We start from the raw sequence: 27,855 nt of genomic DNA, 5'->3' as shown, positions 1-27,855 counted from the left end.
CAAAAGAAATGAAAAACACGTGCTCAAACAAAAATTTGCAGTATGAATGTCCACAGCAGCTTAATTCATAATAGCCGAAGTCTGATAACAATCCAAATATCCATGAACTGGTAAATGGATAAACAAAATGTGATATACTCATCAGCAAAATACCATCCAGGGTTAAAAAGGAATGAACTATTGATACAGGCAACATGAACTTCAAAAACAATACCCTAAGTGAAAGAATCAGATGCGTAAGACTACATGGTTTATGTATGTATTTATGTATTTCATCCACTCAGATGAAATTTCTAAAAAAGGCAAAACCATAGACACGAAAAGCAGATCACTGTTTATCTGGGCCTGGGAGTGTAATTCCATATTATAAAGATATTAACTCTTCCTAAATTGATCTATAGACTCAATACATTTCCAATTACAATGTCAACAGAGATACGTGTGTGTGTGTGTGTGTGTGTGTGTGTGTGTGTGTGTGTGTGTATAAACTGGTAAACTAATTGTAAAATTCAGGGGCGCCTGGATGGCTCAATCGGTTAAGTGGCCGACTTCGGCTCAGGTCATGATCTCACAGTCTTTGAGCTCGAGCCCCACATAGGGCTCTGTGCTGTCAGCACAGAGCCTGGAGCCTGCTTTGGATTCTGGGTCTCCCTCTCTCTCTGACCCTCCCCCACTCACTCTCACTCACTCTCTCAAAAAAATAAACATTAAAAACAATTTTAATTATAAAATTTAAATGAGAAGGTAAAGAACCAAGAAGAGCCAGGGCAATCTTGGAGAAGAAAAGAAAGCTGGAATGCATACGCTACACTACTAAGCTGCAGTAATTAAGGCATATAATAATAGCACACAGATAGACAAATAGACCAAAAGAGGAGACGAGGGTCCAGAAATAAACCCACACAAATAAGATTTCCTAGTTTACAATAATGATGCCAACTACAGCAGTGGGGGAAAGGCTGGGTTTTTTTTTTTTTAAGATGTTGGATTAAATGGCTATCCCTCCACTATCCTGGGCTGACTAGGGGTGGGAGAAAGCCCTACCTCATTTCATACATAAAAATCAATTCCAGATGAAGCACATACCTAAATGAGAAAGATAAGAAAGCTTCTAGAAGGCAACATAGGCAAGTATCTCCATTATCTTGGGATAGGCAAGGCAAGAAATCTTAAACAGGACACACAAAAAAAGCACAAACAATATCAGAGACAAACAACAAATAAAACTATAATATAAGTTAATGACATTCGACAGATCATACCAATGAAAGTGGGAGAAGATATATGCCATACGTACATCAACAAAAAATGTATTCTGGATGTGTACATTTGTATCCAGAATATACAAAGAATCGTGACAAATCAAAAAACACTGAGAAGCCATGTTTTATTAAAAAATGAATAGCAACTTCACAAAAGAGGACATCCAAGTGGCCAAAAAGCATAGGAAAAGGTACTCCATGTCATTAGCCATGTGGGACAATGCAAATTAAAACACACCATACTAGACTCGCTAAAACTAAAAGAAACGGACAAACCAAGTATTGGGAGAGCGGGGGAGCCACAGACTCTGAAATCCTACCCTGGAAAAGTAAATTGCCATAACCATTTTGGAAAACTCTCTGGCAGAATGCACTGTAAGTACACTTCCAAGTCAACACAGTGCACACATGGGCACTAAAAGACATGTACGAGAATGTTCACAGCAGAATTATTTGTAACAGCCAAAACCCGGAACAAAACCAAATATCCAACAACAGTAGAATGCATGTATAAATGCGATACATTCACACAGTAATAAATAAAGAAGAATAATCCATTGCTAAACACATCAACACAAATCAATCTCACAACATAACGTTGAGCCAATGAAGCTAGAAAAACGCGAACACGCTTTATGAATCAAAAACTGTTACAGTTGGGGCGCCTGGGTGGCGCAGTCGGTTAAGCGTCCGACTTCAGCCAGGTCACGATCTCGTGGTCCGCGAGTTCGAGCCCCGCGTCAGGCTCTGGGCTGATGGCTCGGAGCCTGGAGCCTGTTTCCGATTCTGTGTCTCCCTCTCTCTCTGCCCCTCCCCCGTTCATGCTCTCTCTCTGTCCCAAAAAAAAAAAAAAAAAAAAAAAAAAAAAAAACCTGTTAAAGCTGATCTACGGTGAGGTAATGCAGAATAGTGGTTACTATTTGGTGGGATGGTAAATGACAGGGGAGGGGCAAGAGAGAGCTTTCTGGAGAGCTGAGGATGGTCTCTCTCTTGCTTTAGAAGATGGTTACATACAGGTATTCATTTTGTAAAACTGCACCAAGCTTTGATTAAGTCTTGTATGTTACACATTGACTTTAAAAGTTTGCCACAAAGAATGAAACACAGCCACATTTATTAACAAGGACAGATCTGAAAAACATGAGAAAAAGAAGCTTCAAAATAATATATTAAGTATGGTCCCACTTATATAAAGTTAAAAAAAAAAAAAAAAGAAAAGAAATGATATACACAAAAGACAGGACAATGGTCCTCTCAGGAGATGACAAGAGGAGCCAGTCAGGAAGGACACCCAAGGTCTCCTGGAGTACTATCATATGCTATTTCTTGGGTGGGTTAAAAGTACAGGGATGTTTATTTTATAACTGTTCTTTAAACTGTACCTGTATATTTTCGTGCACTTTTTTTTGCTTCTACATTTATTTATTTTTGACAGAGAGAGACAGAGCACAAGGAGGGGAGGAGCAGAGAGAGAAGGAGACACAGAATCCGAAGCAGGCTCCAGGCTCTGAGCTGTCAGCACAAAGCCTGACGAGGGGCTCGAACTCACAAACCGTGAGATCATGACCTGAGCCGAAGTCAGATGCTTAACTGACTGAGCCACCCAGGCGCCCCTATTTTCGTGCACTTTTTACATGTACGCTGTGTTTCACAGTTGTAAAACATTGCAAGAATCATACGACTCCTACACAACTACTAGATTATAAATGATCAGGAAACTAAAACGAGAATTAACTAGATTTCATGTCTTTGCATTCATATGAGCAGCGGCTAATAATGTTACACACCACCTAAAGAATCGTCTTCTCAAGGCATTGCTAAATGGAAATGAAACATAAAAATAAATAGCAACAACTAATAATGCAGTAAACTATCAAACTACCCTGAAAATAAGAAAATAAAAATAACTTCCAATGATCCACAACATATTATTTTAATTTTTCAAAGGGAACTTTATTAGGAATAAACAGAAAAACAAAACAAAATGGAAAAAAAAATGAGACGGGTTGACAAAACTAAAAAAATGACCAGAGATTCATAAACAATTTAAGACTTCTTGCTTTCCCCATTTCCTACCTTAAAATAACATTCGATTTTAAAACTTAAAAATAAAAACCGTACAATTAAGTCAACGTTTATTAACTGATCTCTGGTTTAACAGTACAACACTCAGAGAGTATTTTAATTCCCTTAAAATTAAGTTTTACGGTAACATACTTATAAACTTACTGTCATCTTTTTTTTATTAAAAGGACAATCAAAACTATTCAATATTATGACCTCACAAAAAGAAAGTTGCCTGTGAAATAAAAATATGATATTACAAAGCCCCACTCATTAAAATTTTTTAAAAAGCAACTAAATACGTCAAAAATCTGACTCACTAAAACAAACAAAAAAAAAAAAGCCTCAGAAAAATGCAAGCCCATTGTTCTCAAAGCAATTCTATCTCAGTTGCAACTTGTTGCCACTTCCTTGACCTGGTAAACACCGAAGAATGCTATTTAACTAATGTGTTAATGTTGAAAATTAATGAGTAGTTAGGTGGTTTTATGAGTGCATGAAACATTATGTTTTATGGAGTATCCTAAGAAACAGTTTTCATTCCTCATTTATGCAGCAGACTTACTTGTAGAGCTCAAGGATAAGTGTCTACCTAACGAGCAGCCACTGTATCAAAAGTATCCAATGAATCACATGTAATCCATGCTGAGTGTTTTTATTCAAACAAAATGATGAAAAAAATCAACTTAAGGAAAATGATTACTTTTTCTTTCTTTCAAAAAGATTTATTGGCAAGAGCTCCTCTGAAACCTGAGACTGACCAAACAGAAAAGCAACTAGGTGTTGCTCATGGGTGATTATCATCAAAGAAGAGATACCCATGACTCGCAAGTAAGCACAGATAAAAGGGCTCCCCTGTGGCGGAGGCAGTTTATAGGTACCAACACCCAACTCCAGGTCCCTGTCTGCATCCCGCTTCCCCACCTAGACAGCAGCTGTCCGTCTAGGTCAGGCTTTACAGTGGCCCAAAAGAAGACCCAGGTCTACAGTGCCGAGCCCAATACAGGAGCCACTAAATCACATACAGCTATTTAAATTAATTACAACTTAAAATTCCGTTCCTCAGTCACACTAGTCACATTTCAAGGGCTCAACAGTCACATGTGAATAGTGGCTATTGTACTGGATAGCACAGCCATATAACATTTCCACCACTGCAGAAAGTACTACGGGACGGTGCTACTGTAGAATCTATCTTTGCCCAAACAACGGGGCTATTTGTAAATATAATGAATGTACTTTGTAAATATCTAAGGATGTTTTACTGTGTGTAATCCTAACCATATTTATTTATGCCACTGGATATAAAGAATCCCTAGGAAGGAAAGATACTGATCAGCAACCCCATAAATTCATCCAACAATTTAGGAGCAGGGCTATTTATAGTGTTAATGTCACTTACATACAAAAATGGAGTTTAACAAAGAAAAAGATTCCTTTGCAGTTTTTTAAGTATCCAGACTAAAAAATTACATCATTATTTTTGAAGTGAAAAATGGTTTTTCACATAGATGAACATACTCAATCACAAGTACATTTTCATTATACTTGATCACCATCTGCTGGTCATGTCATTAAACTGCACAAGCCAATGAAATGTTAGCTATAATGGGAGACATTTTTAAAGGACATACACAGTCCCAGCTTTCTGCCGCAATGCATTCCTGGAAAACCACATCATAAAGAGGATCATTGTAAAGCAAATCATATTTTCCATAAGGGCAGGGCTATAATTAGATTCCTCATTCCAAACTAAAATCTGGCATCAAATAATCCATGGAAGGATCTCATTAAAGCAAGATGCAAAAATTATAGTCCTCTATAATCACTTAAAATAGGATAATTATTCTCCAAGTCCTTTCTTACAGGTATGAACAAATTTCTTTCTTAGAGGACACAATATAAATTAAAAGATAAAACTTTAATTCATATAAACATAACCTAAATCTCATAGGGTAAGAGTAATATACAGTAAATAATAATTCTGTTTGCACACTCCTAGAATTTTTACGTAATCTAGATGGTGGCTCTTTATAAAATGGCATCTAAAGAAATCTAACCTAATGCCTTCCTTTTTCATGAACAAGGTCCTCTACAGTTAAGTAGAATCCTTGTGTTTCTTCCACTGGGAAGCAGGCTGATTCATCTTGCCTCCCCCCCCCCGCCCCCCCCCACCCTACCCTCTCCTAACCCGGAACTCTTAAGCAAAGTTTCAAGTAAAAACAGTTAAGTGGTATTAAATCATTCTTTTCATCTTTCCTATCCTAGACCCTAACTGCACTTTGGTGATAAAGCTACCAGACCACATTATACTTCACTGAAAAGTCATAAAAATAATCACAAGCCATTAAACAGAAGCTTCAAAACATTTTTCATAGAATCCTAAGAAAAGAATACAACATGTTATCTCCATGTTCTGTGTTTGGGAGAATACACAAAAAGAATACATAGATACGACATGAACTTATGTCTAACTATTACTTAGCTTCTAATTCAGGGTGTGTGGCACAATGCAAAAAGAAAAAAGGGGCCAGCTACACTGTATTCCTTCTATCTGGGGGGAAAAAGGACTTGCTGAGTTATCGAAATAAAGATTCTTTCAAAGCCTCTTTTAAAATACTCTCCCACCTTCTTCTAAGAGTGTGCAGGATTCATACTTACACTGAGAAGCTTTCCACATAGCTAGCCATTAATCTATTTTTCTCAAGTGATTCTCAAAATAATTAATGACTGATGGATTTTAAGATAATATCCTTTAGGAAGATTAGCTAATTAGAGAAGAAAGAATGGTCAAACCATCTAACAAGTATGCTCCTGCAGGAACCATTAAAATAACAATCACCACGCCAGTGATGAAGGTGGCCGCAGCTAACACTTTCTCAGGTCCCTGTCAGAGGCTCTCTAACTCCATTTTACAAATGATGAAACTGGAGGTTAGAGAAATTAAGTCACTTGCCTGAGGACACAGTTGCCAAGTGTCAGAAGAGAGATCTGAACAAAGGCAAACTCCCTCATTTCAGCTCAACCTAGAAATAACCAAGAACAAAGGCACAGTCGCCCAGGACTGCTGATACAGCTTGAGTGGGGGAAAATGATGGATGAAAGTGGAATTTCCACATTTGCTGCATACGGTACTTGTGCCTACAGGATAGACTAGACTAGAATGAACACAGGGTCTAAAATCATCAAACCAAGTGGCGCCTGGGTGGCTCAGTCGGTTGGGCGTCCGACTTCGGCTCAGGTCTTGATCTCACAGTCTGTGAGTTCAAGCCCTGTGTTGGGCTCGGTGCTGACAGTTCAGAGCCTGGAGCCCGCTTCGGATTCTGTGACTCCCTCGCTCTCTGCCCCTCCCCTGCTCATGCTCTGTCTCTGTCTCTCTCTCAAACATAAATAAACATTAAAAAAAAATTAAAATCATCAAGACCTAGATTCCAAAACTGGATCCATCACGGGGAACGTGGTATGACCTCACCGAAGCTGTTACCTCATCTATAAATACAAAGGGCCATCACGTCAGCCTCACAGAAGGGTCGAGAGGATGAAATCAGATAACTTGTAAAAGATTTCTAGCATACAGTAGGTGCTCCATAAATGGCACAACTCGTCCCACCTGATTTCTGTTTTAACAAATTAGAAATACAAGTGAAATCCACAAATACTTATCTATTGGGAAAATTTCATTCTTATGTTTAAATTTGTATAATTATATATAGTTAAATGTGTTAATATGCATCACTATTGTATATGCCCAAACATCTTAACAAGATGGTATTTTGGAGGGCAACTTGACAGTATCTATCAAAAATAAGTATGTGACTATTAAAACTAACATAGACGTATGTACAAAAAAGTTTTTAACATTCCACACCAGACTAGTCCCTCTCTCTAAAGGTAAAACTGTTTCAAATGTGGCACCCAGAAATATCGCAAACACACGTACACATGTGTATCCATATATCCTCTTTGAAATACACCATGCACACACATACATTGAAGCTTACTATGCTTTTATAAACTTCTTTGAAACTTTATGTACCTTAGAGATCTCTCCACACTAGCCCAAATAGATTTTTGTTATCAATCCGCAAGATGCCGTACCTGATAATAATCCCACCAATCCCTTATCCGTTAAATTTGTTAACATACCGGGCTACTAAAACAGTGATTTCTTTCTTGAGCATCAGCAGTAGCCAAAAAATACATGCAGATGCATAATGGTATGTGGACCGAGATGCGAAGGCATTCTTTATAACCGTGAAGAATTAAAAGCAACAGAGACAGGTTAAATTACAGTCAATCCACACTAGGGATTATTATCGGCAGTTAAAAAGACTGCACAGACTATATGACACAGGGTCGGATACAGTTAAGCGGAAAAAGAGCCAGTCTCACCACAGGACATACAGTATAAACTAATGTATAATTTTTTAATTACTTATGTGTGGCTACATGGCTACTGTAGAATGATACACACCAAATTATTGATGACTATTACTTCCCATGAGCAAAGTGGAATAAGGAGGACATGGAGAGAAAGACTTTGACTTTTTACTCCACATATTTCTACTCTGAGGTTTTTACAAGAAGCATGTATTGTATATGGGTTGTATAATTTCCCAAAATGAGGATAAAAACTGTACTAGTCATCTACTGCTGCGTAACAAATTACCACACACTGAAGAGCTTTAAACGACACAGATGTATTTTCTCCTAGTTTCTGTGGGTCAGAAGTACAGACACAGCTGGGCTGGGTCCTCTGCTTAGGGCCATGCAGGCTGCCATCATGGTTTGCCCAGAGCTGGGTTCTCATCTGGAGGCTCTACCGGGGAAGGATCCACCCTCCCCGTGCACATGGTTGTTGGCAGCATTCAGTTCCTGAGAGCTAGAGAATTCATGGCAGCCTGGCTCTTCACAGCCAGCAAGGAAAAGACAGCAAGACTCTGAAGTCAGTCTGCTAGCAGGACAGAGCCTTATGTGTCATAATGTAATCATGGAAATGACATCCCATCACCACTGCCATATCCTATGAGAAGCAAGTCACAGGTCCTGCCTGAACTCAAGAGGAAGGGATTATAAGACTGTGAACACCCAGAGGAGGACCATGGAGTTACCCAGAAGTCCGTCAACCGCAAAGGCAATTAAGGTCTCTACCAGATCATAGTGGTAAGTACCCGAAGGATGACCAGGAAGTAGTATCTATGGATACAGCTCATGGTTGCAGAACTAAATGAAATTAGCCCAACTGTACAGGGATGAGATCTAAGTCTGTGGTCTCATCAGTAACATTTTGTAAAACCATGCACCAAACTCAAATGTAGGTAAATTTTTCACTGTCAAGAAAATAAGCAGGGGGCGCCTGGGTGGCTCCGTCAGTTAAGCGTCCAACTCTTGATTTCGGCTCAGGTCACGATCTCACGTTTCAGGGGATCGAGCCCCACACAGGGCCCTGTGCTGACAGCATGGAGTCTGCTTGGAATTCTCTTCCTCTTTCTCTCTCTCCCCCTCCCCTGCTCATGCTCGCTCTCTCTCTCTCTCTCTCTCAAAATAAACTTTAAAAAAAATTTTTAAAAAGAAAAGCAGATATTTGACATTAAAATACAGTAATAGATCTCTAATAAAACAGCAATGCAATTTAAAAAGTGGTTTTTCTAAAAGAAAACACTGGTAATAACATAACCTTCAACAAGAAAGGTGAAAAAGGAAAGCAAAGAATAAAACCAGGATGGGACTAGCTAGGTGTCGAAGCAATCCAATGTGAAATGCTAAGCTTACTAGTGGATGATGTGTATTTGGGGGGGGGGGGGAGCATGAGAGTAAGCACGATAGCATATAACCTCAAACTACTTCTAACGTGTTTAGAACGAAGAACGCCCCGTCTCTTACAGGAAGAATAAAGGTAAAGGGAAGGTGCCACCTCTCCTGAATAGGGAGGCCTAACAAAGAGGCTTCAAAAGGGCCCTGCATCTTTAACAATATGAAAAGGCTAGGACACAAACAGCATAATCTAAAATGCCATTAGAAATACTTCACATACAAAAAGGTCTAAGTAAAGCAGGATTTTATAAAGTGATCAAAAAAGAAACACTAAGGGGGAAAATCTTTTAAGATTAAAGAGGTTTTTCAAAGGACAAGTTGAAGTGCTTGTAAAATTTATGAGGCAGCATTAAACTTCAGTTCTAAGTAACAATAAATTATTCACTATAAAAACATACATGTGTCAAATATTATAAGCCTCTTAAACTTTTTAAAACAATTTCTTGCAGAACTGATGAGATGTACTAGGTCAACAGTAGCAGACACTGACTTTTTCATCGGCACAGTAAGACCATCAGTAGGGCTCTTCCCGCCCCTTCTGATCTCATCTCACACATCATGTGTTTACTTGGCTTTTAAATCAACTTTGTTGCCATTAGCTAAAAGAAATGTCAGTTTTACTCTTTTTAATGCCTTCCTGTTCACAAAATTACAAATATCTGTTAATTCGTGGACCTGTGGCTTCAAATTTTAAGTCCAATTAAAATTTGCAAATATGATGGAATGAAACGAAGAAGAGAACAATAGAAGAAAAGACAGTCTGAGAGCTTTTGTTTTTGCAGCCCTAAATGGCTGTCAAATAGCCTTCGTGATATTCGGACACTTGACCAGAAAGACAGTTCATTCAGTCTGTCTTTCCCAGCTCACTGTCTTTAGATCACTCACGGTGTGTGAAGGGCATCTCTATAGCCTGTATCCACACCTCTCTTAACTTCTAAAACGGATCCTTTCCTCAACTTGTCCTAAAAGATTTTTTTTTTAAATCCTAGTGGGCCATCCTCTCTGTCACAATCTACCTGTCTCCAAAGGTTTTTGTACAGATTAAATTAAGTAAGTGGCCCAGACTGACACAACACAGTCACTCATGCATGTAAGCACTTATCAAATATAAATACTTACGTGGTTCCCAAGAGGTCCCCGCCCGGTGCGAGACACTGGAAACACAGTGCAAATAGCGAAAGCACAGTCCCTGTCTCCTGACATTTACAGTCTAGCACGGAGAACAGAAACAGAAGACTTTGCACGCCACGAACAAGGAAACACAGAGTCAGTTAAATAGACCTGGGGTGTCAGGCAAGATTTTTTCGAATTGTGAGATCTGAAGGGTTGAGTAGGACCAAAGAACTACCTGCTTTTCCCATTAATTACTTATTACATAACTGATAACTAACTCCTCATACTTGAATAATTTGCATCAAATGCTATTTTATTATAAGTGAGCAACAAAGAAAAAGAAGTTATTTGTTAAAATTGGAGAGATTTGGGGGCGCCCAGGTGGCTCAGTCAGTTAAGCATCTGACTCTTCATTTCAGCTTAGGTCATGATCTCACCGCCATGAGATCAAGCCCCGTACTGGGCTCTCCACTGAGCGTGGGGCATGCTTGGGACTCCCCCTCTCCCTCTCCTGTCCCTCCCTGCACCCTCTCTCCCTGTCTCTCAAAAATAAATACATAAGTAAACAAATAAATAAATACAAATAGGTAAAATTTTTAAAAATGTTTTTAATTATGGAGATTTCACTAGGGTATCATTTTCCAGAAAAGTCACAGGGTAATATCTGAAGAATATTCTCACTGAATTTTCTTAAACGTTATCCTCTGTTCCGAGAAAGAAAAGTCCATTACTTGGATTTCCTGAGATCTCAAGTCTGTTTTCTACCCTAAGCCTCAATTTAACACACACCTCAATCTTCACGAATATCCCCACAACTACACATAACCACTACAAGGAAATTAATCCGTGCACCTAATGTTCTTCCCTGTTTATCTAAAACAACATCAGAAAGTGAATTTCTGCAGGATCTGGGTCACAAGCAAGTGATTATGCTGCCAGACGTAGGGACATTCTTCACTTCTACAAAGATGTGGTCTCCCTCCTCTTTTTGAGTTTTCAGACCCCTCTTCGTCTACCTTTCTTTTTTCCACTTGTGATAGGATGCAAAAGCATTAAAAGAAATACTTCTTCCACCTCTCGACCCTACTTAAAAGGGGAGAAAAAGTTCATAGTCAAACAGAGATGCGACTGATCTCAAAGTCAGTGCCAAAAATGAGCAGCAAATAGCGAAGGCATTTACTGGGGCAGTAACCAAGTGTCACTTGACTCCCACGTGTGACTGGCTTCTGGAAAGACGACTGAGTCTCTAGTTTTTTAAGGAGCCCAGAAAGTCAGGTTTTTGTTTAAGTTTTGGTTTCTTTTAATGTATTTAAGTAATCTCTATACCCAACATGGGGCTCAAACTCATAACCCCGATATCAAGAGTCACATTCTCTTCTGACTTAGCCAACCAGGCACCCCCAGAAAATTACGTTTTTATGTAAAACTCCCAATTGTTCAATTTGAATAACTCGTTCAAAAATCCTTAAAGACACTACAGAAGTCAAACAAAACAAATCGATGCACGTGATTCATTCAGTCCAAGAAGATCGTCAGTTTCCAACCTCTGGTCTCAGCTCCAAGATATGGGAAACTACTTTAGTTCACCTTTATACTGTAAACTCCATATGCATTATACCTAGAAGGAACGCAGCTTTCAGGTGGACGCACAAGAAACGTTTTGGCAAACACCTGATGGATTTTTCAGCCAAACCGAGAACTGTGTTTTCCTTTGCATGCAGACCACATTCTCTTCACACCTCCGTTGATCTGCTATAAGGCTAACGAAAATTCCACAGTAACACCTCCTCTACTTTTAAATCTCCTACGACTGCTAAGGCCAAGAACTGCACACCGTGTGCCAGGGACTCATCTATTCACCTCTTTTTAATCTTCTGAATGCACCCTGAATTCTATCACCCCTTCCTTTTTCGCCTCTCCATTTTGTGTCCCCTTTCTAACCAAAACATTTCACATGGACTGGATCTCTCACGTTGTGTTCGTCCGTTCTTTTCCACCAGAATGCCTGAGGCCTGAAAAACATCAACCGCGCTGCGTCAACCATGAAGACATTTCACATCACTAATAGCATTTCTCCATCTGATTAAGGAATAAACCAAACAAAATTACAGCACAAAAGAGAGATGACACTGGTAACCAAACCAAATTCCAAAAAATGAAAACTACCAAGAGAATGGTGAGGATGAAGTATAAAGTATGATCCATGTCAACTGCCACCGTGCAACATTTTGACGTTTCGGAAAACAGTGCCAAAGGTAAAATTCAAAATTTGCTAAAAGCCCAGTGTAAATCTATCCCCCGTAAGGGCCAAAAGTTATCCTACAACAATAATCTACTTTTTGTGTATTTGCAAAACTTAGAAGTTTATCTTTCTTTGCACTAAAAATCCTTAAGCTTAGTACTCTAGTGGGAAAGCACAGTTGAATGGGGTTTACCTTTAAGTCATTATTAAATCAAAACAAATACTGCTCAATAGGGAAAAAGAAAAGAAATTCAAGTATAAGCTTCGAAATGAATATGCAGGATGTTATATTTTGTTCAAGTCACTGATAATGTTCTTAATTCAGGCTCGTCATGAAGGAACACAGAGAATTAAATTATTTAGAGATTCTCAGGCACTACTTTCCAAGTATTGGCATATATACATATATAAATACATGTATATATATTTAACGGATACCCAGAAGGGGCTAAATATGCAATGGGAATCTTGAATATATGATAAAAGTTAAATTGTTTTACCTACCCAACATCCCCTCACAGCCCTCAACTTTAACAAAATTATAAACTAAACCAACTACTTACCATAAAAATGAAAAAAATGAAAAACACCACCAGGAGAAACAATATATGAAGTTGTGAAGGTAAGCTAAATGACGAATCCCATTTGAATCCCATTTTCATAGCATACCTGTGCACATCAGTCGGCGACTGCACCAAAGAGTAATCTTCTCCAGAAGAAAGCTTCCACGATTCATTTAATTTGTGGTCACTGGTTCCCAGTTCACCCATTACCCAGTCTGGTAATCCTTCCGGGCTTGAAACTTTTGCTTGTGCTGGATTTGGTTCATCAAAATAGATGGACTGATTTTTAAAAATTAGAAAAATTATTCTTTCAAAATGTACTATAATGAAATAATTACTTAAGATGTCCATCAAGTTTCAAGTTTGGTAATAACTTTTCAAATACTCAAATTCAATTATCAGAAAGGCACAACGAATTATAAAATATTAGAATACATAAAACGGATAACATTTTACATTTTAGTTATGTTTTGGTGTATAAGAAATCTGATAAATGGTAAAAATTACATGACAAGTAAGTCTAATAATTATTTGTGCTGCAAAAAAATACACCTTTATAAAAAGGTAAATGGACCACAATGATCTCACACATATGTGGAATTTAAGAAACAAAACAAAGAAAAAAGGAACCAAACGAACAAACCAGACTCTTCACTCTGGAGAGCAAACTAGTAGTTACCAGGGGGGAGGTCTGTGGGGAGATGGGGAAATAAGTGAAGGGATTAAGAGTACGCTCGTCTGGATGAGCACTGAGCGATGTACGGAAGTGTGCAATCATTATATTGTACACCTGAAACTAATATAACACTGTGCATTAACTACACCGGAATTAAAATTAAAAATAACCATAATAATAAAATGCATGTAGGAGTGACATGTTTGGAAACTTACAGCACAAAGAATGGAAAGAGGAAATCCTGTAAAGTTCTTCTATAATCCATAAATTGGTATAATATTTTGGAAGGTAAACTGCCACAAATTAAAGATGCAAATCATAAGCCCTAAGGCAGCTACTAAAAAGGAGACACGAAGCTAATAAACTGATAGTGGAGATAAAATGGAATATTAGAAATGCCCGATTAAAAAAAAAAAAAAAGCAATGGAATGTTCTTTTTAAAAATCATGTACTCTATTTCTTTGTGTGATCAGTAATTACTCTTCACACACACACAAAATCAGTGGGCAGAGAACCCACAATCGATAAAAATCAAAAACAAAAATTAGGCTAGACAATTAAGCTAAAGGAGGAGCAAAAGAGGTGTTGCTAGACTTGTAATTTAGTTCTGGCCAAGCCATAAACTAACTAGAAAATCCAACACGGGTCTCTGGACCTTCTTGTTGTTATTATCTGTGAAGTAAAGCCTTTCCGATGATTCTATGAAATGAGTATGATGCAATATACTGGTATCTTAACATCTGAACACGTTTCAGAAAACGTTCCCCCTTGGGTCTTTAAGAAGAGGACATTCGCCCACTAATAGTTTTTCAAGCAGCGTGGGCTTCTTGATACCCTTCTGAAGAAAACTCTGCATTAACTGGATACTTCTCCAACAATTCTCTGAATCCCACACAAAGAATCCTCGAAAGGGTGTTCTCTGGGAGAGGTGACACACGACCCTCTATCCCAAGTCAGACATGCGCAGCAGTTTTATGAGGCAGTCATTGCAACGTTCAAATATCACGTAACTACCATCACCAAGGCTACTGATCTGAAGCAAAATATATGGCTCTACTTTAACGTACAATTGGTAAAGCATCAAAACTTTTGGCATCTTGGGGGACAAAACATAAAAGACTCTTAAATATAGAGAACAAACAGGGTTGCTGAAGCGGTTGTGGGAGAAAGGATGGGCTAAATGGGTAAGGCGCATTAAGGAATGCACTCCTGAAATCACTGTTGCACCATATGCTAACTAACATTAAATTAAACAATAAGTAAATTAAAAAAAAAAAAAAGACATGACCTTGAAATTAAAAAAAAAAAAACTTTTGGCATCTCTAACTTGGATAACAGAAATTATCATTTAGTGTGCAATGTGCCTCTTGACTGCAAATGGGTTTAAGTTAACCAGAGTTAACTCACAAAGTTAGCTTTTTTAAAAATATATATATATATTTATATTTATATAGTATAATAATATTATGATACTATACTAATATAGTATGTGTGCGTGTGTGTGTGTGTGTGTGTGTGTGTATATATATATGTATATATACATATACACGTACATACATAAAACAGTCCACTACCAATACCCAGTACTCCAGATTTCTCAAGTATTCATCAAACACCACACAAACCAAGGCATATTTCATGGTTACAAGGATCAAGACAGTGACAATTAACCAATGAAACATAATTATAACTGCCTTTCTAATAGCTGATTTTGACAGTGAAATTGAACAAAGTATAAACTCCCAACTTCCTGTCATCATTTCATTAGAGAAGAAAGGAACTTTAGAAGTCACTCAATCCAACCTCTCATGAATTTTTTAATAATGTGTGTGAAAGAGTTTCATAAACTAGAATTTACTAATACACATAAATGATGGTTAATGTAATCCAGCAAAAACTAATGGGAAATTAAGGCTCAATACAAAAAAATTCACTGTGAGTTTTTTAGAAATACTGCAGAATACTGTGGGATGGCTCCATCAATAAGCATAGTCCCCTTAAGGCCAAATCTGACTTCTATTCAAAGTAGTAAAAAGTAAATTAGGAAGGAAAAAGAACAGTTTTAACTAATGTATTATCTAGGACTTGTAACTCAATAATATAACCAATCCTAAAGGGAATGATGAATTGACACTTTTAAAGAAATGGAACTCATACATCTTCCTGTCAGTGACACCTACCATGTAGGAAGGTAAGGTTTTCAGCGTGCCTGGTTCCGGTCGGTGTGTAAAGGGGCCTTCGAGAGCTCCTCGCTTAAGCATATGCAGTAACAGTTTGGCATACAGGTTCCGATTCTTCCTGCCCATTAGTCCTGCACCTGTTCCTGAAGGCTCACACAGCTTTCTGATCCAAAGCGCACACCTCTGTCGTTCTAGAGATACGTAAGAACTATTAAAAACTGGATTTTTCAGGGACTCGGGTGGCTCAGTCAGTTGAGCATTCGACTTCAGCTCGCGGTTCATGATCTCACGGTTCATGGGTTCGAGCCCCACACTGGGTTCTGTCCTGACAGCTAAGAGCCTGGAGCCTGCTTCGGATTGTGTCTCCCTCTCTCTCTGCACGCCGCCCCCGCCATGCCCCCGCTCACACTCTGTCTCTCTCTAGCTCAAAAATAAACAAATATTTAAAAAAAAAAAAAAGAAGCTGGATTTTTCAGAAAATAAAACGTTAAAGACCTACAAAACACCTGCTCTGGTCTAGAGCAGAGACTGGCATACTTTTTCTGTCAAGTGCCAGATAGTCCTCATTTTAGTCTGATCTCTGGCACACCTGCTCGGCTCTGCCACCATAACATGAAAGCAGCCACACACCATATGGAATCAAATGGGCATCAGTATTTTCTAAGAAAACTTTACAGAACAGGTAGCGGGCTAGATTTGGCCCTGGGAGGCTACAGTTCGCCAACAACCTGGTCTACGGTTTATCTTTTTCAGTTCATTAGTGATCAGGTAAGACAAATGTAAAGAAGTACTTTCTAAAAAATAAAATCTCTGGATCACTACCAGATAAAGAAGAGATAAAGTAATATTAAAAGAGATAAAATTTTGCTATAAACACATCTCTAAGGTAATCTTGGTTGGTTTGAAAAAAATCTTCCTATGATTCCAGTTATAGAAACCAAAACAGATATTAAATGCAATCTTATGTAAGCATTTTAAACTTAATCTAAAATTAGATCTTGGGCACCTGGGTGGCTCAGTCAGTTGAGCATCTGACTCTTGACTTTGGCTCAGGTCATGATCCCAAGGTCATGGGATTGAGCCCCGCATCAGTCTCTGCTGAGCATGGGGCCTGCTTACGATTCTTTCTCTCTCTCTCTCTCTCTCTCTCTGCCCCTCTCCCCCACTTGTGCTCTCTCTCTCTCTCTCCCTCCCTTTCTAAAAAACAATAACAAAAAATAAAATTAGATTCCAAATGTTTTCTTTATTAAAGCTGATAAATTTCAGATTTAGAGTTGATTAATTTAGGGTTTTCCTTTAATCCCTCTAAAAATAATTGAGGGCTATTAACGTGTAATTTAGCAAATATAATTATCCTTTTAAAAACCTCCTTAAAAATACAGCACCGTTTAATCCACCATATAACCTATTGACTACATTATCTGAACGTGACACAGAATTGTTTTTAGGTCTCATGAAAGCTATTTTGACATTAATCTTTTATCAGTCTAACTCAACCTGAGGATTATATATCTAACATAAATCATAAGTCTGCTTTAATCTCTTAGTTTCTAAAGGTCACATTCATTTATTGTTTTACCTACAAAAATCGCGAGGGCTGGATTTACCACTTTGCTCATACCAGATTTATCACTACAGGTATGAGGGCTAACCTTTTAAGAAGTTTTGTATTTTTAGCTTTGAAAATTATATAACCACAAAGCAAAGTTCATGAAATAATGGGGGTACTTGGGGCAAAAAGAAAAGTAAAACAGATAAACTTAAGGAAACACTTTTTCAAACTATGTATTTTCTAAATGTCTTGCAGAAAACTGAAACCTATATAATATCCTAATGGCCAGAATTCGGTACAATTTGATTACTGAAAAGAATTCAGTACTCTACTTACAATATTGGGGAGAGCAATTATCAGAAGTAGAATTTAGCTAGAAGAAGATATAAATTATTATTATTGTTCAGGCTCTTGACTAGGATGTGAGTTCCAGATCATTCACTATGAATTAATTAATTAAATAAAAGGGCAGGATATACCAATACCGGCAATGAGTCATGAACCAAAGACTACAATTAGTCCAATTCTATGTACCTAACATCCATTTTTAAAAGAAGATGAAATATGAGGGTAGTTTTATTTGAAATACATTTATAATGGAAGACTTTAATACAAGTTTTTCCTAATGAGCAGATCTAATGAAAAAGAAAAAAAAAAGGTAGTGAACATCATAAGAGAACACAACATAGATATCATTGTGAATACAATTAATCAAATAATATACAAATAATACAAATAACCATGAATGGGCCACGGGACATGAAATATGCATCTTGAAGACTAGCAGAAGAAGAAAGAGGAGGTTAAAGTCTGACAAGGCAAGAGAAGACAGTTGGGAAAGAAGCCTGGAAGAAAGACCATGCTGACTAGGAAAGGTTACAGTCGTGGAACAATGGGGACCACTAGAATGCATAACTGCTACACGACACTCCCTTCTCCCAGCACAGCATCCTGGAACAAACATCTAATGTTGAGTTGCTTCCTCATTTTGAACACACGGTTCACTTAGACACCTCAGGGAAAGAGGGAACTTGGACAAACCTCGGGTAAAAGCCAGAGTTTCTTGGCCCCACTCCCACTCTCCACTGCCAAACTACCCAATCAGATTTGCCTTTACAGCCTATTGTCACTTAGAGAATCATCTTGGCCCCCCCCAAAGTCTCTCCAATTGTCTTCTGATGCCTTAAATTATCTGGAAAGTCTTTGATTTGAGACAGAGACTCTCATTCCATAATTAGAGAAAACAGGCCAAGAAATGCAGACAAGGTAGCAACAAAAACTCATTTGCAATTGATTTCACTCAGTCAACCAACAAGCATACAAGACCAACAGATTCTTTTCTGCTTTGATACATAAAACTGTTAGAGAGCAGAGGGACAGCAGGCTCCTGAAAGAGGAAGCATTTCAGGGAGGAAAAAGATGCCAGAAGGAATAGTTGAGAAGAAATTTTAAATTTTTTTTTTTTTCAACGTTTATTTATTTTCGGGACAGAGAGAGACAGAGCATGAACAGGGGAGGGGCAGAGAGAGAGGGAGACACAGAATCCGAAGCAGGCTCCAGGCTCTGAGCCATCAGCCCAGAGCCCGACGCGGGGCTCGAACTCACTGAGCGCGAGATCGTGACCTGGCTGAAGTCGGACGCTTAACCGACTGCGCCACCCAGGCGCCCCGAGAAGAAATTTTAAACTCTCTAAAGAAACTTTAGAGATCCATGGGCTTTAAGCTCATGATGTCTAAGAGTGGTATCATATTAAGATCTTTCCACAGTTTTCTAGAATATTATCACAAGGGGCGCCTGGGTGGCGCAGTCGGTTAAGCGTCCGACTTCAGCCAGGTCACGATCTCGCGGTCTGGGAGTTCGAGCCCCGCGTCAGGCTCTGGGCTGATGGCTCGGAGCCTGGAGCCTGTTTCCGATTCTGTGTCTCCCTCTCTCTCTGCCCCTCCCCCGTTCATGCTCTGTCTCTCTCTGTCCCAAAAATAAATAAACGTTGAAAAAAAAAAAATTTTTAGATTATCACTAAATTTCTATTTACCCTTGAATAGCTCAAAGCAAACAATCCTACATCAGCTTCAGATGAAATTGTTATTAAAGGAATTCAGCTTTGTTTTCGTTGTGATAGTTCACTGGTTTGAGGAAATATTATAAAGAAAAAAATTAATCTTAAGAATCTAGTTTACAGGGCAGCTGGGTGCCTCAGTTGGTTAAGCGTCTGACCTCGGCTCAGGTCATGATTACACAGTTCGTGGGTTTGAGCCCCATGTCGGGCTCTGCGCTAACAGCTCGGAGCCTGGAGCCTGCCTTGGATTCTGTCTCCCTCTCTCTCTGACTCTTCCCCACTTGAGTGCTTGCTCTCCCTCTCAACCTCTTTTTCAAACATAATAAATAAACATTTTTTTAAAAGAATCTAGTTTACAATCATAATCTTACCTGACCTATGAGGTAATTTTAGAACAAAGGGCTTCATATCTACCACAAAGTGATCAAATTCTGCATCCAGCTTCTCCCACTTTTCTTCTTCACTTCCCATTTCCATAATTCAGTCTGTAAGAGATTTAAAATTAAAATATTAAGATCTGTCTCCTGAGGACCACACGACTCTGATGAAAGAGAGCAAGGAAAACACATTAGTGTCAAATATCCCCAAACTGATCAATAGATTTGTTGTCATCCCAGTCAAAATCCCAGCAATAGTCCTTGTAGATATGCACAAGCTCAGTCTAAAAATGCATATGGAAAGGTAAAGGAACTAGAAGAGTAAAAGCAATTCAGGAAAAAAAGAACAAAGTTGGGGAACTCACACGACCTGATCTTAGGATGTCCAATAAAGCTAAGGAGTCAAGACAATGCGGTGTTAGTGAAAGAAGACACACAGACCAATGGAACTAATCGGAGGTCAGAAATTGACCAACGCAAGTATGGACAGCTGGCATTTGACAAAGGGGCAAATCACGGAGAAATGACAGGTTTTACCACAAATAGGCTGTAACAATTTGGGCACCTATATGCAAAATAAAGAAAAAAAACCTCAACCTAAACCTCACACTGTAGACAAAAGTGAACTCAAAACAAATCACGGACCTAAGTGTAAAATGTAAAACTATAACACTCTTAGAAGAAAACATAGGAGAAAATCTTGATGACTTTGGGTTAGGCAAGGATTTCTTCTCAGGACACCAAAAGAACTACCCATAAAGTAAAAATTATTATATTGGACTTCACCAAAACAGAAAAAAAACTTTTGCTCTGCAAAGGACTCCATTAAGGGATTGAAAAGATAGGTCACAGACTGGGAGAAAATATTTGCAAATCATATATACATATATATATATACACCCATATATATGCGCATATATATGTATATATGAGTCACAAAGGATTTATATCAAGAACATACAAAGAACTCTCAAAACCCAACCGTAAGACAACAGCCCAATAAAAATAGCAAAAAAAAAAAAAAAAAAAAGAAAAAAGTCACTTTACCAAAGAAATTATACAAATGACAACTAAACACATAAAAAGATGCTCAGCATCATTAATCATTAGGGAAATGCAAATTAAAGTCAAAACGAGCTCTCACTACACACTCTGTAGAACAGCTAAAATAAAAAATGCCAAATAAACAATACCAAATGCCAGTGAGCACACACAATGACAGGAACTCTCAGGAACTGCGGGTAGGAGTGCGACACGGCACAGCCACCCGGGATCACGATTTCGTAGCTTCTTACGCCATTCAGCACACGCTTGCCACGTGACCCAGAAATCTCACTCTTGGGTGTTTCCTCAAGCGAAACAGTCTTTATTCACACAACCTTGTATAGCTGCTATCTCCTTGGGTAATCAAACCCCAGGAAACAAGCCCAATGTCCCTCCCCTGGGGAACAGGTAAACAAACTATGATGTACCCACACAACCAAGGAGTACTCAGCAACAGAAAGCAATGAACCACTGGCATCTGAACGGAGCACGCATAAACCGCAAATGTAGCCCGCTAAGCGAAAGAAACCAATCTCAAAGGGCGACACACTGCATGGACCCATTTGTATGACGTTCTAGAAAAGGCAAACAGTGTGGGCACAGAGAACAGTGGTTCACAGGGCTCAGCAGCTGGGGGAGCACTGAACACAAGGCCGTGGCACAAGGAACACAGCTGGGGTGCCGGGACTGTTCCGCGTGTTGTCTGTATAGGAGGTTAGAAGACGCTGTTCCAGGCATGTGTAGAAGCTCACCAAACTGTATACCAAAAAAGTGATTTTTAACTGTATATAAATTCAAAAATGCTAATTCCCCTCAAAAAAAAAAAAACCTTAAAGTATCAGTCCTCACATTTCTTCCTAATCAGCAAGAAAAATACTATATGTAAGAAGGTGAATCCCAAAACTCAGTAGGTTTTGACAAAACTCCTTAAAACTATCTACGCTCACCATGTTCCTTTCAATTAAAACATGTCTTGAGGCACCTGGGTGGCTCAGTCGGTTAAGCGTCTGACTTGGGCTCAGGTCATGATCTCATGGTTTGTGAGTTCGACCCCTGCATCAGGCTCTGTGCTGACAGCTCAGAGCCTGGAGCCTGCTTCGGATTCTGTGTCTCCCTCTCTCTGTGCCCCTCCCCCCGCTCATACTCCTTCTCTCTCTAAAAAATAAATAAACATTAAAAACAATTTTTTTAATGTCTTGAAAGGGATATGGACTCCCTCTACATTACACATAGTCCCCAGTTTGTCATTTACTCATTTACAAATTATATGTTGGAAAAAAGCTCTGTTCTGCCTCATTAGCTGTCTTCCTCCACAGCCGGCCTCGTCTCTGCTCAACCAGCTTCTAATACTTAACCACAGTGCCTTCCATCTTACTACCTACCAACAGGCTCTTCCTAGAAAGTTCTCTCTGCCTGTCTCTGGGAGTAAACCACAGCTTTTGCTGGCCGCCATGACTTCCCTCCCGGTTGTCAGAGGTGAACCCATTCTCTCTCAGGCCCATGGTACCCACTCTCTGGGGTCTTCCACTCTCCCCTCAGCCTCGCCCCGGAAGGAAAACACTTACTGAGATCCGTACTGCCGCGTCCCAACCGCTGCCCCTCCAACCTCAATCCAGAAACTCTCCTCTTATGAGGCCCTCAGCATCTGACTGGCCCTTGTCCTCCTCATTCCCGCCGCTCCGATCTTCCCAAATCCCTTCTATCAGATCACAGCTCTTACCCTCTTAAACGCTCTCCTCCTTCTGCTCCCTCAGCAAGACTGTGCTCCTTGACCACCTGCTTCAATCCCCAACTAAGGGTCTGGAGAAAACAGGCACTGCCTGTAGTCACACAGCTTCCTACCTTACCCGAATTGTCAGGTGTCTTTCACCATTTCCTGCTCCACAAAGCAGTTACCAGACATTTTAAAGCCCCTCAAACTGCTCTTGCCTCCTCTCACTCTGAAATAAAAAAAAATCTTACCTCGTTTCATGGAAAAAATAACAGTCAGGTGGTGACACCCCAAAAGGCTCTTCCTTCTGCCTCTCAGCTTCCCTCTAAGAGAAGAGAATACCTCCTTTCCTCCTTTGCTTCTAGAGCCAAAGCATTAACTCTCCTCTCTACTGCCGACACTTCGATCACCTATCAGTTACCTCTTCCCAGGTTCAAACTCTCCGCTCCCGGGGTCTCCATCCCCTCCCCCGTTCCCATTCTCTAACCCCCCCTGAAGTCAATATATCAACAAATAGTCGGAAATGTCTCAAAACCTGCCTGTTATCTCTCTTCTCGCTGCCACTATCTCAGAGATATTGCAACCCACTATCTGGTTTCCCTGCTTCAGTCACTGGTACCAGAAGAAGCCCCCCCCCCCCCCCCCCCCCCCCCCGCCACCTCCAAGTGCAGAGCTAAGCATATCACTCTATTTTAAAGTCTCTCCTAGAGTGCCTGGGTGGCTCAGTTGGTTAAACGGCCGACTTCATTCAGCTCAGGTCATAATCTCAAGGTTGGTGAGTTCTACCCTTGCATCAGGCTCCGCACCACCAGACCATCTCTCACCTCTCCCTACATACACACTGCCTGATACACCCACCCACCAAAGGCCACCTCCCCACCGATGACCTCCGTGCCATGCCTCCAACCCTCCAAGCCCTTACACGATTCCACGTCTTCCCCACAGGCTGTCCCCTCTGCCTGCGGTCAGGTAAACACAGCTCAAATGGCACTTCTGAATAAAGCCTGCCCTGCTCGGCCTAGACGCCCATTGTGCCAGACTCAGCATGCCCTGCTCACATCTGGGAGCAGCATTCGTCGCGCTATCATTTTTTGTACACATCTATATATTATTTACACGTCTTCCACCATCTGTGACGTGTTCCTGGAAGGCAGGGCCCCTGACTTACACATCTTAGTAGGCACCTAGCACTTTATGTGGCACGTATTAGAAGCTAAAGAACTGACTGGTAAATAAATGCTAACAAAAGGGAACAATGTCCCACTTTAACGTGAACAATAATTTTTTAAAAGACTCTGTTCTGAGTACCAAACAGATCTGCTAGAATAGAAATATTATATGGCTGCGCGCCTGGGTGGCTCAGTCGGTTAAGCATCTGACTTCGGCTCAGGTCATGATCTCACGGTCCGTGAGTCCGAGCCCCGCGTTGGGCTCTGGGCTGACAGCTCGGAGCCTGGAGCCTGCTTTGGATTCTGTGTCTCCCTCTCTCTCTGCCCCTCCCTCCATCGCTACCCCCATGGCCTTGCACTCTGTCTCTCTCTCCAAAATAAATAAACATTAAAAAAAAAATTTTGTTTTAAGAAATATTATATGGCCTTAATTCCATTTACCAAAACTGATAATCCTACCTTCTGCATCACAGAAGAAACATATTTTCAAATTTAAGACTTGGTTAAGAGAAGTTGTATTTAAATGCATTTTCTGATTGGTTAGTTGGCTTGGGGGTGTTTGGGATGGTTGTTTTGCATTCCTACAATAACTAACTGCATTCTAATATAATCACACCCGTTACGTACTTGGTAACAAAAGGCCAGATACCACTGCAGAGTATTAGATCATAAAGGTGAAAAGCAACTATTCAAATGGATGACCAGACAAACAGAAACTCACAAACCCAGAATTCTGAACACAGCTCCAGCCCAGGAGTATACTCCCAGGCTTTAACAATGCATCCTGCCCTCGTACTCACACATTTGCCTGACAACACCCACCAATAAAGCTAAAGCAAAAGATTTGTAATAATCACTAATTGGCAATAAATTCTTTGACACATGCAGGAGATGTTAATGTTTAAGGTTAGAGAAAACTAAAACTCAACAGTTAAAAGACTCACCCAAAGTCATGAAATAAAGCGCAATGCTAGGATTAAAATTCTGAAGTCCCTAGCTCTCAGATCCATTATATGGAACCTGTGGGCCATTTACATACACGTCAGCAATATCTCCAACTAATAAAGGCATATTTTGAAAAGTAGAAAGGCAATTGGAATTGTTATAAGGAGACACAATACTGGAGTACACATTTTTTTAACACAATAAAAGGTCAATATGATATTTACAAAAAGCTAAAAATCTGCATCTCCTTATCCCTTATTTATTCTCCAATAAAATTAAGAAATGCAAAAAGGAAAAACTGTTACCATTTCAAACCTTCAAGGAATTCTTCCTACACAAATGACATCTTTTTTTTCAAGTTCATTCATTTATTTTGAGAGAGAGAGCGTGTGTGCAAGTGCACAAGGGGCAGAAAGAGAGGGACAGAGAATCTCAAGCAGGCTCTGCCCTGTCTCTGCAGAGCCTGATGCAGGGATCGATCTCACAAACCATCAAGACCTGAGCCGAAATCAGGAGTCAGATGCTTAACCAACTAAGCCACCCAAGCGCCCCACAAATTACATCTTATAAACAAGCTATATCTACTTAGTTCCATCTAATCAAAAAGTTTTACCACTATTTAAAGCTCTATCTTTGACTGAGGCTTTAAGTACTTCTCATGTACCTACTAGTCACATAAATTACTTCAAAACCAAAAAAAGAAGTCAATTGGGTGACTCTTCTTAATAGTTATACTCTATATTTGATCATGTCTTTTATTTAACTCACGGCCATTGTCTTTTTTAAAACCTATTTATATGTGGATGCCTCTCAAATAAGCTAAAACCTTCTCAAGGTGCTTAGCTGCCCTAGAAGCCAGCAAGGCAGAAAGAAGCAGGCCACAAATATTAAAAGGCCTTAAAGCCTTTTAAAAAAGCTTTTAAGAAAAGCAGCCACGGGGCGCCTGGGTGGTGCAGTCGGTTAAGCGTCCGACTTCAGCCAGGTCACGATCTCGCGGTCCGGGAGTTCGAGCCCCGCGTCGGGCTCTGGGCTGATGGCTCAGAGCCCGGAGCCTGTTTCCGATTCTGTGTCTCCCTCTCTCTCTGCCCCTCCCCCGTTCATGCTCTGTCTCTCTCTGTCCCAAAAATAAAAAATAAACGTTGAAAAAAAAAAAAGAAAAGCAGCCACACTGCCAAACAAAAAATACACCCCATATTATATATATATATATATATATATATATATATATATATATATGCCCGTTGCCAAACACAATAAACACATTCCTGAAAGTTGCAAGAAAAAAAACCATTTTGTTCAAAACAGATTTTAAATGTATGGTGAGTCATTCCAGAAAACTTGAAATACGTCCCTCAGTAGCTCAGTCTTACAGGTGCATGGGATGTTTGGACAGTTAGGCCAGCACTGATAGAGCCTTCCCTGGCGGCGCCAGGAGCATGCTGTGTGCTTTACAAACGTCTCCGGGTCATAGCCCTGGGAGACAGGCACTATTTCAAAGCCACCTGCCACAGCAGGAACCTGAGGCTTAGCAGAGTTAAGTTACTGACCTAGAGTCAGTCCCACGGAAAGTGGCAGCTGGGCCGGAACACGGTGTGCCCGTCAACGTGCGCTCCACCCCACTGCAGCCTGACCCCTGCGCGGAGGCGCCTGTCGTTTCATTTGCCTTTTCTTATTTTTACTCCTCTCTAAACATAAAGGACAAATAATAATATAGCCACCCAGTGATCAGAATACAGGCTGTTCGTCTGTACCGATGTTGTTTTCTGTTGCACAATGGAACTCGGAAACCCTCGCCGGCCCCAGCACGCCGCGATGCTGGGCCAGGCCTTCCCGAGCTCACTGCTGTCGGGACTGTCCCCACAGAGGAGCCAGCACATGGGTTCTGCCCTCACTCTGGGGTCGCCCATCCTGTCCTGGGAGGAACTTCCCCTGCAAGAGTGGAGAGCGGGCACGGGGCGGGCGGCCTGCGAGGCCGCGGCCGCTTCCCTACCTTGTCCCGGACACATATTTCTCCTCCCCAGCGGAGCGGTCCGATCTCTGGACCCCGGCTCGCGGACCAGCTCCATCCGCCCAGCAAACTTTACCCAGAACTTTCCCCGTCCGCGCCCGGGCTGGGTTTCACTCCACAAGCGGAACAGCAGCGGTCTGCGCCCAGAGCCCCCCAACCGGGCGCGCGCCCCACAGGCCTTGCGAACGGGCCCGGGGCCTGCGGGGCGACGCCCCTCCCCGGACCGGCGGGCACGGGCGGGGCGACCGCCACCCGGCGCAAAATTCCACTCGAGAACCCGGGTTGTAGGGGCAGGACGGGGAAACTCGGGAAATCAAGAACCTGGCGCCCCTACATGCAAGCTTTCCGGTCGGCCGCCGCGCCGCCACCCCCGCCGCCGCCACCGCGAAACGGTTTCAAATCCTTGCGGGCCGCCGCCGTCGCCAGCGCCCAGCAGCCCGGGGGCGGGGACTTCCGCGCTCACATTCCCCGCCCCCTGCCCCACCCCTCCGGCCGCGGCCTGCGCGCGGCGCCGTTGCCATGGCGACGCTCCCGGCGAGGGCCGCCTCCGCCCAGCAAATCGGGGGCGGGACTTCCGCGCTGGTTTCCCCGCCCTCCCGGTCGCTTGGTGGGCCCCGGGCCGTTGCCATGGCGACGCTGCGGGTGGTCGCACTGCCTCCCCGGCCGCCTGGCAGCCTAAAGGCACGTAGGCGGGTCCCAGGCGGAGGTTCCTTGGGAAATCCTACCGCTGTCTGCACAAGGCTGCCCTCGGGCATCCCGCGAGGAGAGTAGCCCGTGAACATTTTAGGCGTCGTGGAGAAGAAACAAGTAGAGGGGAGAAAAAATGGAATTGCTGGAGGGTGTTCACAAAAGGGTGTGCCCATTTGGACAGATGTCGCTGAGTCTCAAGGAGTGAGAGTTTACTGCCTGGTATCTCACAACCCACAAGTGAATGAGGTCAGATTAAAGAGGGAAAATGAGCATTACCTTGTTCCCTTTTTTTTTCCTTTTTCTTTTTCTTTTTTTTTTTTTTTTTTTTTTTGCATTCAGAACTATCTGAGGTTTCAAGAAACTTGCCCCCAAATTCTGAAGATGCTAAA

At 40.9% G+C, this 27,855-nt stretch overlaps 1 protein-coding gene across 6 annotated transcripts in view; it reads right to left on the bottom strand.

Annotated features, from left to right (window-relative positions):
* CEP112 (centrosomal protein 112) overlaps window positions 1-27,194 on the bottom strand; it is a 418,049-nt gene extending 390,855 nt beyond the window's left edge. For 2 of the 6 annotated variants that reach the window (XM_030296738.1, XM_030296742.1), the window contains exons 1-4: window positions 27,111-27,194; window positions 19,894-20,007; window positions 15,915-16,105; window positions 13,165-13,337 (exon numbers count right to left, since the gene is read on the bottom strand). In XM_030296738.1, the coding sequence (XP_030152598.1) occupies window positions 13,165-13,337; window positions 15,915-16,105; window positions 19,894-19,999 (470 nt within the window). In that variant the 5' untranslated portion in view covers window positions 20,000-20,007; window positions 27,111-27,194. Of the gene's footprint in view, window positions 1-13,164; window positions 13,338-15,914; window positions 16,106-19,893; window positions 20,008-22,905; window positions 23,124-26,315; window positions 26,450-26,758; window positions 26,882-27,110 lie in introns of those variants that run through there. The other 4 variants (XM_030296741.1, XM_030296740.1, XM_030296739.1 and 1 more) reach the window with 4 other exon arrangements.
* Between the last annotated feature and the right edge of the window lie 661 nt (window positions 27,195-27,855).

Source organism: Lynx canadensis, chromosome E1 (assembly GCF_007474595.2).
Source record: "Lynx canadensis isolate LIC74 chromosome E1, mLynCan4.pri.v2, whole genome shotgun sequence".
Classification (NCBI taxonomy): domain Eukaryota; kingdom Metazoa; phylum Chordata; class Mammalia; order Carnivora; family Felidae; genus Lynx; species Lynx canadensis.
Note: the sequence above shows the minus strand (reverse complement) of the source record. Positions and strands in the feature narration are given on the sequence as shown.